Here is a 13,163-nt window from a genome sequence, read left to right on the forward strand (position 1 = left end):
ATCAATCACTTCTTACACAGCATCCCCAAAAGGGAGGATTCTGTGAAGGATTTCAGCTCCCACCCCCAAGGCTTTATTACCATCTGCTCTTGAGAGAGGAGACAGTAACACAGCTATGCTACTAGTCCATGCAGAAGAGATAATATAACTGCAAGTGGCCAAGTCAGTCTCAAATTATTACTGCATGAGAGCAGATTAAAACCCCTATCACCATTTGTAACACTGGTGTTCATGGGGTCACCATATGACCAGCAACCACCTCCCAGAGGTAACTCATTTCAGCTTGTCTGGCCTGCAGAATCCAACCTTGGATGTAGGTTCAAACAGCAAAGAGGCCAAATGACCTAGATTGCATTTAACAAGGTGGATAGCAGAGGAGGTACCCACATATGTACAATGAAGGTTAAGAGCATCAGGAGTACCACAATACTGAGGAGCTTTCAAAAAATCAAGAGTGGCTTTGTGTCACCAACTTCCTCCATGCATGAGAAGCCACCAGAAGCAGAACAGGGGAAGGGATATGTTAAGTGATAGCTGAAGACACCAGGAATTAATCAAAGGCATTCAGAAGAGCACTAGTATCTGCCCACATCGTCTCAATCAACACTGATCCTCCAGTGAGCTGTGCATGACAACATCATTTGCATGTTGTGGCATGATGGTGCTTTCAGCAGCTTACTGCCAGTCACCTCCAGCTCTGCCACAGGCTTCAGACCATGCCTTGTGTAAATCATTTTCCACACCTCAGTCTTGGTTTATTCCCCTGCTTTTGGTCCTTTACAGGAAATAAGGATGCATATTGCTCCTACTATCACTCCCACAACACTGGGGAAGATATAGACATTAAACATCGCAAGGCAACCAGCCACCATGAAAAGCTATCAATACATCACTCCTTGAGACAAAGCAAGATGAAATTAACAGAAGCACTGCTACAGCAATACCTCAGCGAGCTCAGAACAGAACTGTCCCAGTCAGGACACCCGATGGTTTCAGGGGAAATTAATGACTGCTCCTTCACAAATATTTTTAGCTAGATGGTCAAGTCACACCAGGATACTTGATGCTGGAAACTGCTTAGCAAGAAACCCAAGACAGCTACCCAATAGCCATTTTAATTGCATTGAGTATCCTTGATTGCAAAGCTGCACATTGCATCATGGCAAAAAACAGAAGCTGTTGTGCCAAAGGGGAGACATATTCCAACAGCCTCCCCTGACTTCAGACAGGTCTTTTGGCCAACCACCATAAGACACAGTTCCACACTTGATCTGTGCAAAAAAGAGCTCTCAACACTCATGAAGGCGGCCCAAAAATGCAAGTTCTCTGCTGTGTGACTGGAGACCACCTCTACTTGCAGACACTGCAAGAACCTTACAAGAAGGGGCATTCAAAAAGCATGTTGTCTTGAGCAGATCTCTACCTGTGCTGTGTCCATGGTCACTCAGGGCAATTCCCTCAGAAATGCACTGTGATGATCATTAAATAGTTCAAACCATGTCAAAAAGCTTCTCCTTATTTATGCCTCCTAAGTTTCATGCCAGATAGCAACTTGCCCAAGACAAAGATTGCTCTTCCAGCACTCCTGAATGGGCACAAGAATCATAGGCTACTGCCAGAGATGAGGACAATCTAGGAGGTAAACATTTCCAGACAAAGCTTCCGACCTGACCACTTGTCTTCTAGTGATTCCCTCTTCCCAGTCACTTGGAACTATCTCCTCTGTGACTCCGGTCCTTATTTGTCTTTGCATTTGAAGCTCATAATTTCCACTTGTCCTCCCTGGAGGCAAAAACTGGCAATAGTATCTTTTGTCAAGCCATGCTAAAGCATGTTATAGCTCTCCAGTATTTGTTGCTCAAGAGCACACTAAAAATGCTCAAGCATGAACTATAGGCCAGAAAGGCAAGAATCCTACAACTCTGAAAAGGAAAAATAAAATAGAAGAGACACTTACATGTTAGCAGTTTCCAACTATTCTTATCAGAGGCAGATCCTGCATTTAGGCTTAGAATTTTAAGTTCTTAGGTTACTTTCAGTCAAGTATATACAACTCAGAAAACCTTGGCACTAATATTAGACAAGACAAATTATTGACAAGGACACTTCCATTGCAGAGCACAGTACAGCTTATTTTAACTTCTAAGACTTAATATCAAACAATGTTTAATGTTTTTGTTGTTGATGGGTTTGTGTTTTGGTCGATTTGAGATTATTTTTTTTTTTTAAACTTAGAGGGGAACATTTCTTCTACTCTCTTCTTCCCCCTACTAATTGAGCCTGCTGAAATAACTTTTCAGGATTTGAGCTGTCTTAGAGGTGTAAAGGAAAGCAGAGTTAGAGCTCACTGAGCTTCCCTAAAAAGCACCAAAAGTTTTGGTACACAGGTTTAAGAACCCAAGTTACAACCTTCAAAGCAGCCTACAACATATGCTTTACCAGGATCAGCGATGCTACGAGTTTTCACGTAGCCAGCCAGCCCCTCCAACTGGCAGATGAGGCAAGAGTCAAGACAACTAAAAGCCATGCCTCACAGTCCCAAAGACCAAGACTGCATGTGGTATTAAATATCAGCCCCTTTCCTCTCTATATGCTTTCTATGTACTTTCATAGTCAGAGGTTTGTAGTAATACAGCCTACACTAGTACGGTTTGTGTTTTTGCATTTCCACCTTATCATTATTGAGTTACAATCTCAAGAGCAAGTGTAAACTAAGCGTTGTTTCCTAATCGTCCTCCTAGATTGTGTGTTTCCAGGGAATTCACTCCTGCTGAACCTTGTGAAGGCAGATCTGATTAGCTGGAATAAACAGGAAACCAAATCACAGCAATGTCTATTGGGTGTTTCTGCTTTCAGCTCAAGAGGAGCTCAGCAGTCTGAATCTCTATGGTATATACTTGGATCCCTTTGCAGGCAGCTGCAGAAGAGAAAGTGATGAATTAACGTGTCAAGGAATTGTCTGGGACAAAAAGCAGCAGAACAATCAGAATTATAGTGAATATGTTTGGAGAACAAGCAGCACATGGCCTTTAAGGTTTAAATAAAGGCAGAGGAATTCAAGGAAAGAGACATTAATGTGCCTTCTGTTTAGGCCAGTAAAAAACACCCCCCCCATCCCCACCGAGTATTTCAAAATCCTTTTCTGTGCTTCTAGATGATAAAAAAAAAAGCAACAGCTTGATCATACAGCATTCCTTACTTACCTTCCTTGATGTGTGCAGTAACACGCAGCCAGCACTTTCATTTTCAGCTGGAAAGGGTGGGGAAAAAATAAAATCAGAAAAGTGTTACTATTGCAGGTACCTGACAGGCAGCAGGAAACAAGCAGAAGGCTCAGAACAAGGTGAAGCATTGACCTCTTAGGAGACGATGATCTCTACAGAAAAACAGATTCAATTTTTACAACATTTCCCATTTTGGAAGTGTAGACTAAGTGCAGAAGCAGCCCTTGGCATTATCAGATCTGTTGGGGTTTGTGTCTTACAGCCTCATCTGTTCATAAGGGGGTTTTTTTTGTTTGTTTTTTTCCTCCTATGTATTTTTACTCTTCGCTTCCCCCCACAAAAAAAAAATCTAACTCCTAATCCTTTAGGTAATCATTTAATCCAATGCATCGTTGTTTGATAGATTGAGGCTAAGATTGCATGAGTCACACTCGTTTGGAAACCATTCTTGTCCTCATTAAAGAGTCAACAATAACACCCAGGCACTTCCAACTGAGCGGGCTGCGAGAGATCGCACGCAGTGACTCGAAGATGAGCACATTAATGTCCTGTCAACTCACCACGCTGCCTCCATAAATCTCAGTGTAAAGCAACAGAGCTCTTGGGAAAGAAAACTGCTGTTTAGAGACTATTAAGTGTCACTTAACATGCAGCCACGATACAGGCACAGGGGTACCCGGGAAGTTCCCAGTTCAAACATCCATGCAACAATATTAACATTTTCTTAGGGTACCTATGAAGTAATTTTTCAGGTATAAGCTAAAAAATATATAGAACATAGTGATTTTTGTCACAAGCCCACTCCATACTGCTTGCATCCAAGGGAGCTTCTCTGTAGCATCACTAGTACCACAGGTACTATCTGTCTATCCTTCTCCTTCAATGTCTTCATCTTCACACTCTCCAAAAAAAAAAACAAAACCACAAGACTGAGCTGCTACCAAAATTATACATGAAACATATGAACAGTTTTCATTCAAATAAGCATAGTGACAGCATGGAAAAAACCCACTGAAGACCAAAAACTTTTCCAGAGGCTAAGCTATGGAAAAATACAGAGATGTAATACAGTTACAGCTATTCAGATGAGTTTTTTGCTTCTTTTCCAGATCTGGAAATATCCTAATATCCTTCAAATCTGAACCTGTAAGAACTGCCGTAATCCCATTTCACAGGCTGGCCAAACACACAGGCACCTTCAAGCCCAGCCCTGCTACTCTCCAAAAATAAGCTGATGATGCAATTCACATGAGAACACCAGAACTCCAAAAAAGTAATTATTTTTTGTGCACAGAAAGCTGCTTTAACTAAAACTATCCCTAATCAAACAGAAATCCTAGTCATGTCCACAACGGGGTTAAAAGGCTGCAACTCAAAACTGGGAGCAGAGTTGACTGCATCAGAGAAGAGGGAAAGGATTGCCTTTATCTCCCACTATACAAAACGGTTCAGAGGCTTTGGTTACATCACCCAACTTCTTCCAAAGTTCACTTGGATGCTGCACATGTGATTAAATGCATCACTTATCTAGTCAAGTCTGCTGGTGTAACAGTCCCAATTATTACAAGTTTTGACACATCTTTTGGAAAACACAAGCTGTTTCATCTAAAAAATGTTATTTATTATTAAAAAGCAAGCACCCAAATAAACCAGAAACATCAAGCCTTTCCCCAGACTCTTATATTTGTAGTTCTCCAATGCTCACTTACTCAACTTACAGCCTAATTACACATGCAAAAGTATGCTGGAAGATTTGGAAGCCATAAATATTCATTGAGAAGAAAACATGTTTTGGTTTTTCTGCTCTTGCAAGAAAATAGCTCCAGAGAGACAAAAAATACCCACAACCCTGAACAATAGCAAGCACATGCTAACAGAGAGATATCTGCATATCTGCAGTCTGTCCTTATGGATACATGCAAACGCAACAGAAATTCACATTGTCTTTTTATCATGCAGCAACTCTTGGTTCCTCTTATCAGTTTCAAGCATGTATCAATCTTCTCCCTTGACAGCTCTCTCAGGTACTCATCTCGGATGAGCACCGAGTGCTGCTTTGTCAACAGAAGCACAAACATTTAATTACATCCGTTGGACAAGGATCTTTCAAACTTCTCCAAAAAAGCTATTCTGGGTAGAGAAGTGATGCTTTGGAAGGCCCAAAGCCTCATTCATCATTTCATCTGGGCAACACACCACACAGACTTGATCCAGAGAAAGAAGACATCTGGATATGGCCAACCCAGTTCTGGACTGTTACCTAAAGGCCCACTGGAGTGCTGTAACACTACTCAAGAATAGTATCACATACACTGGCACACAAAGAATGAGGGGGAAAAAAACAACACACAGACTTCCCAAGTGCTCTTCTGCCTGGCTTATGAACCACCCATTTACTTACTGTGGGGGGAACCCACTATGCCAATGTAAGATAAAAACCTGCACAGAGTTGCCCATGACACGTCCATTGGGAAACAACCTTGCTAAAGCCTAAGACAAACCACCACCAGCCTGCCACCCATTTTTCTTCCCTTTCATGGTACTACCACTGCTTCCCTCTGATTATTGAGGACCTGAAAAGATGCAACACCCTTGACCCTTGCACCTCCATGGAGGAGCCCTTAATGGAGAAAAAAATGGATACAGAAAACCATGGATTCACCCTCTACTGACAAGGAAGAGACTATCCATCAATCATGAGTTATAACTCACTACCAGGAGTAATAACTAGATTTCACACCTGAATGTCAGGATTAAGCATACTTAAACAGCAAGAAGAGGTCAGGGTCATGTAAAATTTCCATTTCTATTTTTGTGGTCCTCCTTGCTGGACAAAGCAGGCTGCAAAAGTCTATTTTAGGCAAGCTAGCCAGCTAAGGGCATTACTGTCTCTGTCCTCATACATAGTTAAAGGAGAGCTGCCAGGGGTGGCCGACCTTATCTGATAGGCTGTGCTCCAAGTTCTGCCCAGGGGAAAACCAAAAAGTCAGCAACGCATCTCCGACATCCCCTGGCAGCCACATCAAGGCGACACGCATATCCCGAATTTCTAGGATGCATGCACACAAGCACGCAGCATTACTGAATACGCTACAAGCTACTTGCTGCAAGTTCATTTCAGTTTTAGCAACACTGATGAATTGCAAACATGAGACTTAACGCTTGTGGCCTCCTGTCAACACATTCAGAGCCCTGCCAGGGCACTGTGGCATGCCTTCATTTTTTATATCCCACCATTTGCAGAAGAACAGGACCCATCCAGCTTTGACCTGAACAAGGCGATTTAATACACGAGAAACACAGCAAGAAATTTATTTAGTATACTCCAAAGGGATTTCATCCCAGCTGCCCTTTATGTAACATCCCTGATAGCAATTGAGAAATGAAATCTCCTACCTGCTTCCCCCTCCATGCCCTGTTTACATAATGACATCTTCTATGCAAAGACAACCCTGAAAACAAACCCATGGATGTCATATGCCAAAGTTTAAGGCTTTTCACCTTTTACCTCAAGAGATCTCCTTTCACTTAAGATCCCCTTTCCATCCCTTCCCTTCTACAGTTCCCCAATGCTGCTCTTAACACCTGAGAAGACTCAGAAGTCTTCGGAGCAAAGCCTTGGATACCTGCAGCATCTTAAGACCATTTCTCTTTGAGATAGCGTAGAAATTGGATAGCGGGAGGTTTTTGGCTGTGCAGGTGTCAGTGCACATGACTTTAGATCTATATGCACCCCCCAGTGCATCTGCATGGTAAATAGACTAATAAATCAGAGCAGAATATTACATTAGCGCTTCCATTATTTTCTCAGAAAAATATCAAGGATCTGGCAGGAGGTTTGAGGTTTGACTCTATAGGGTTTTATTATTAAAAAAGCGATTTTATCTGGGCATTGGCGATTTCTTTAGGGGTCTGAGCAAATCTGAGCCTCAACCACTTGTGCTGAACCCCATTGCAAGCATCAAAAACTGTTCTGCTTTTAGAATCTGTTGCCATAAAAACCAAATAAAAACACATCAGCACATGGCACAAAAGTAGCTTGTTAGGAGCAGTGGAGACACCTCTAACTCATCATTGGCAGTGAGGGATTGCACAAGCAGGATCTCAAGAGGATCCTTTGCTTTGCTGTCCTGCCGTGGTTGTGTAGGGATTCAAATCCCCATCAGATCTGAATAATTTTGGTTAAATATTATTAAATAAACATGCCCCAACTATCCCACATTCCCATGACAGGGTGGTGGGCTGACCTGCAGCAAAAAGCCTAGAATCAGCTGGGTTCATCCCTCTTAAACCAACATCCAGGTTAAAGGCAGGTGGGAATAAGCAACAAGCTGCATGTTTCTGGAGCAGGCTGGAAAGGAGCAGGCAGGGTGGGGAGGAAATCCTCACCTGAGTAACGCTCAGCACAGACATCACAATGGCTGGGCAGGTGAAGGATTACCGCCTCGCACTCCTCCCTGGCCATTGCGGAGGAATTGGTGAGAGAGGCAAGACAACAGAGACTGATCAGAGCTCTTGCACAGAAGCAAGGACAAGATAAGAGTGCCGAGCACTGTGTCATTTGTCACACCCCCCAGCTCCTCAGACATGCACGCATTGAAAGAGCAAAGTATTTTTTTTTTTCCTCCAAAAAAACCACACTGCAGTAGGTTTTGCCATTAAGTTTGGGGCAGGGGAAGAAGGTGCATTTTTCCATGCCAACAGGAGGGACAGGGCGCTCAAGATCCCAGGAGAAGCTACCCCAAAGCAAAGCCAAGGTGAAGCATTTAAAAGGGAGAACGCTGCCTTCGTGCAGAACCACCCACACTACTCAAACATCCCCCCCCCTCCCTGCACCTCCCTTGGCTTCATAAGAGCTGCTTTGAAAACACCCTCGCCAGGAAATTCAGAGGGAGGCCGTCTCCCCCCCAGCACACAATTAGTGTATCCACTTTCCATTAGAGTATAGGAAGCTTCGGGAGCCCAACATCCCACGCTGACATCAAACTGCTAAAACAGGAGTTATCAGATGGAACGCGTGGGTCAGCATTGTGCCTCGAGACATAAAAAGGACCTTGGTATTAATGTGAGGAAATGTGACTATTGTGTGCAGAATGATACCCATTCAGGCCCAGACCACTTGTCTCTGGACGCTACTCTCTCTGGAATATCCTTGGCGCCAGCATCTAGCATTTCTCCTCGTCCCCTTAAAGAAAAAAAGTCATCTCGGCAGGGGCTGGGCCATGAGTTAGAGCACGGTGTTTTGCTGGGAGCAGCGGTGGCGGGCGTGCACGTGTGTGCCTCTGGAGCGGATTACAGGAAACTGTTGATTCTCCGTATCTAAGAATGATCAGTTGTCCAGAGGGTGGAACAGCCTTTAATTTCTCATGAAGCGTAAATCGTGTTCTGTTATTTCCCCCCCACACCCCGACAAAGCCACATCCTGCTTTCCGATTGGCTTTTTGCTGCCATCAGGATTTTGCCTTCTTATCCCCAAAAGCTGGATCGGGCACCTCTCTGCAGCTAAAACCACCAGTATGAGCATCAGCTCTAAGTGGCAAAGCATACTGCAAAAGTTGAGCTGCTATGGCTCCCCAAGCTCCTGATAAATTGTGCCCAAGTTTAGGAAAAAATCCTGTGTAAACCCCTCTACTGCAATCTGGGGAAAGGAGAAGGTGATTTGTTTTAAAACCCCAAGCTGCAAGAATAAGGTCCAAACAATGAAAATATTTGCCTGGCTGACTTAAGGGAGCTGCCAAGAAGATAAGAGCACTGTGACTGATGGCAAGGCTGTGGCCCCTGCAGTTCTGTGACAGGCTGAAGGGATGCAGGTATGTACACCTGCAGCCCAGGCTCCAGATGGATTTATGGTAAAAGCCCATATATTAAATACGAAGAGACAGTCAATTTCACAGCCAGATAGAAGGTTTAAGCCAAGACAGAAGGATTAATACACTTGTAGCCAGGTGAGAGAACAGGAAAGCAGTTGTGAAACCATGTATGAGACTGCAAGCTGCTATGTAGCTAACCTGGCAGCTATGAAGCAAGCAGGGCTTGTAGCACACTAGCCCGGAGAGGAAAGAGACTGCCCTCATACTGCACACCAAACCCACTGATGCTTCTTATCCTCTCTGGTATAAATTCCCAGGGACCAGAGCATCAAGCCAGATTTTCTACCTGCAGCACAGGAAAGGTAACATTCCTGCTTCTGTGATGGAGGCAAGGGTGTCAGGGAAAAGGGATCTCATTTGGGGCAGGAATGCAGTACTGACTCCTGCAAAAATACATGCAGCAGGGCACAGACCTAACATTTTACTTAAATCACAATAAATGTATATATAAGTACAAGTCTCAGCCTCTCTGAAAAACATCCTGATTTTCCCCCCAAAAGGCATATCCCAGGTCCAAAAGCATGCAGCTTCAGATAAAGACCCACCATCATGTTGGAGCTACAAACATTTGCTGCAAACAGAAGTCTTGCGACCAAAACCTAAGCTGGAAGGATGAGAAGCAGAAGAGAATAGAAGAAGAAGAAAAAAAAGCTTTTCATCAGCTAGCACAAAGAAGCAATCAAACACCCAGCAGAAAGGACCCAAGTGTCAAGACTGAGAAGTACTTTAGTGTCTGGGCATCTGCACTGATTTTTACTCAATATTCCACGCAACAGCAGCCAGTATTAAAATTGAGACAGGCCATACCTTAAACCCTAGATTTCTTCAAGCTATCATGTTTTATACACATCTGTGCATACACAGCCCAGCATTTTATGACAATGGTTAATTGTTGGAGTTTTATGGGCTGTGCTATGTTTTGTTGGCTCAACGTTTAATCCCACACAGCGATCTTTTTAAAACAGAATTACAGTAAAGCGCATCCAATTATGTTCATAGTGAGTTGTACATCCATCATATGGAGATTAACAGCTTGACAGGATGATGGCAGAGCTGTCACTGCGTCTGCAATTCCACTTACATTGCCTGCCAGCACCCAGACCCTGGGGTACCAGGTCATCCCCTTCCCAGATGGGAATTTTGGATCTTTTAGGTGACCAGCAACTTCCCAGCAGCTTGCCAGAAAAGGTCTCCAGCAGGAGAGAATTTGGATACCACGTTCAGCCAGGAGACCAAACTATGACAACCAGAACAGGCATGCAGAGGCTCACAAATATCACAGAGCAGCTATTTATCTTGTTTCAAGTCACCTTAGAGGATTTTCCTGCTGGAGATTGTGCAAATACATTTTATGCAGTGAGTGCATCTGACACTAAGGAACAAATCAAAACAGGCACCACTGGAGAGCCCTCTTTGCAGAAGATGGCCCATGGTCAGTGGTTCTCTGGCCAGGCAGCAACTGTCCAAGCCCCTGCAAGTATTACAATGGGTTCCATGACACAAGAGGGCAATATCGAGCCCTCTGGCACAAGATGGCCTTTCAGCTCTTAGGTTTCACCCAGACTGGAGAAGGCAAGAGAAAAGGATGGGGACAGAAAGATGACATTCCCACACTTGCTTTTCCACTGTGGTTAAAGCAGCAAAGGATCTTATAGGATCCTGGAGCACTAGCTCCTTTGGGGGTTGGAGATGAGGTGTTTGGGGGAATGTCTTGCATTGCCTGGAGAATACCTGCTTCCCCCACCTCTGCTTTCTTTTCAGCTTGTCTTGCTGGAGACAAGCACTGCAAGTGCTCAGTTCTGCAGTTCTGCTCCAGGAATGCAAAGCCTGAATATAAACTAAAGCATCCAGAAAGCAGCAGCAATGGCATTTCTGAAAAGTGTCCCCTTGCAGAGTCGAACAAGAAACAGTGTATTCCCAGACATACCTCTGACATAGCATAGTTAAACCTCATTTCTAGAAAGAGCTTAGAAAACTTGTAAAGAGGATATTTTCACATTATTTTTTTTCAGAGGTTCAGGCTACTTTTGTTAGAAGAGCTTAAGGGGCTCATCTCAACCACTTTCAACCACCTGAGAAGTCAGCTGTCTGGGAGGATCAGCTATGCCTACTGTAGCCAGAGACTGATTCAGTATGTAAAAAATCAGCTCTGGAAGATGCTTCAACAACACCACCTCTGAGACAGCAAACAGCCCAGGTGACACAAACCTGGACTCTGAAGAATCCTATACTTGATACTCACAGACAACCACCTGGATTTTGGCTACCTGGACAGCTTTAATGCTGTCATGGGAAAAAAAAAAATAAATCTGACTTCACACCTGCCCTTATTGAAAGTCCAGACTTTAGTTCTGCCTGAAGACCATTTTTAAAACCTCTATCCTTACATTTAAAAGAGGACTCTGGTACATCAGAAGCTCATTTTACCTTAAAAATCCTAGGTATCTCAGCTGAAGAAAAAGGATACAACTAATACCACCACCAAACATCAGTGCTTGAGGGAAACAAGAAAGCCTTTTTTGTCCTGTTTTGAGTGGAAGGGAAAACACTTATATAAAAAGCCCAGGAGGACGCACAAGGGAAGTTAGCTTCTTTAGACACAGAAGAATCCACAGCACTTGCATTCCTCATCCCCAAACAATGCACCCCACGGCATTAAACCCAGACTTGTCATAGCAGAGTACAGTTCCCCTTAAATCTTTCAATTAAGATGGCATTTGTAAAAATGCAGGCTTGAAAATTGCTAGATATTTTTCTTAAGTTGAAGTCACCACTCAAAGTAGCCTTCAAGGTAGTCAAGCAGAGGTATGTGTCATGCCTATTCTGCATTGCTGTTTCAAATAATTGCTCGCAATAGATCAATTGGGATTTGCTTGTAATCTAAAAATAACTTTGAACAAATTTAAAGGACTCTCTGATACTGTGACACCAAATATAATCCAGAGCTCTTGCATTTAATCTCCAAAATATTCAGTGCCCACACAGGCAGGCTCCAGTTTGCCTCCAGCTGCCAAGATGAAACCCAGGCTGCTGCTGCGTCCCAGAGGCTGCATTTCCTAGGCACATACCAGTAAAGCCAGGTTTTGCTAGTCCTCTTCATTCACCATTTAACACATGCCTTACAGAGGATGTTAAAATGATGTGCTAGAGGCAAAAGCAACTTTTAGAGCAATCTAGGGATTTTATTCCTCAATAGCAACTATTTTAGACGTATATCTTCACAATTTGTGTTAATTAGGCTGTTCAGAAGTTCCCTCCATCTCACTCTCCGTGTTGGGCAAAGTTTCTAAAGGATGCTGGCTTGGCAAGGAGTACACAGAGAGCACAGTTTTGGGCAGACATATCTATTTGCAACATGACTGCACAACCACCTCCTTTGTGACTATTTGGCCTCTATGAGCCAAGCCACCACTCAAAACTGACAACTTCCCCAGGGTGGGAGCCGCAGGGATGCATTTCACTGGTGTGCTCATCCCCAGTGCCACACAGCACCGGAGGCACCACCACCAGCAAACCCTATCTTCCTCCCCTGCAGGAAGCTGCCTTGTAGCAAGCACAGATCCCACTAAAGCATATTTGGGGGAGCTTGGCACTTGGGCCCTCACCTGCAGGAGGTAGTTTGTATTCATAAGCAGAGCATGACACACAACAGCACTTCCTGTACTATAGACATAGCTGCATCTATAGAGGGGCCTTACCTCTGTGTTTAATAGGCTGTTTTTCTCCTCGTTTTAGCTATCCACTTCAACACAGCTGGTGTAGGGATTCCTTGCTTCTAGCAGGATGATTAAACCCAAAAGGCAACATTTCCAACCCCCAAAATACCTCTACACTCTTTGCTTGCCAGCTGCTGTGGAGAGCAGTAACTGACCAGGGCAATCCACAGCTCTGATTCACTTCCAGCATTTCAATTAAACAGTGATCAAAAAAATATTCCAAAAACCTTGGTAAGCCCCAGAGCCACGTTCCAGTTATCTACAGGGACTAACATGCACCAAGAATCCCAATTTCTCCCTAGAAACTGCCCTTATCCAGTGACGGGGCCACAGCAGTGAGAGGGACAGCAAGG

The 13,163-nt window shown here is 43.8% G+C and overlaps 1 protein-coding gene across 4 annotated transcripts in view; it reads right to left on the bottom strand.

Moving 5' to 3' along the window:
• SLC4A11 (solute carrier family 4, sodium borate transporter, member 11) overlaps positions 1-13,163 on the bottom strand; it is a 101,041-nt gene that overhangs the window by 58,210 nt on the left and 29,668 nt on the right. For all 4 annotated transcript variants that reach the window (XM_014936020.1, XM_014936019.1, XM_014936018.1 and 1 more), the window contains exon 4: positions 3,204-3,250. In XM_014936020.1, the coding sequence (XP_014791506.1) occupies positions 3,204-3,250 (47 nt within the window). The remainder of the gene's footprint in view (positions 1-3,203; positions 3,251-13,163) is intronic.

The sequence above is a fragment of the Calidris pugnax genome, unplaced genomic scaffold (assembly GCF_001431845.1).
Source record: "Calidris pugnax isolate Ruff unplaced genomic scaffold, ASM143184v1 scaffold14, whole genome shotgun sequence".
In the NCBI taxonomy this organism is placed as follows: domain Eukaryota; kingdom Metazoa; phylum Chordata; class Aves; order Charadriiformes; family Scolopacidae; genus Calidris; species Calidris pugnax.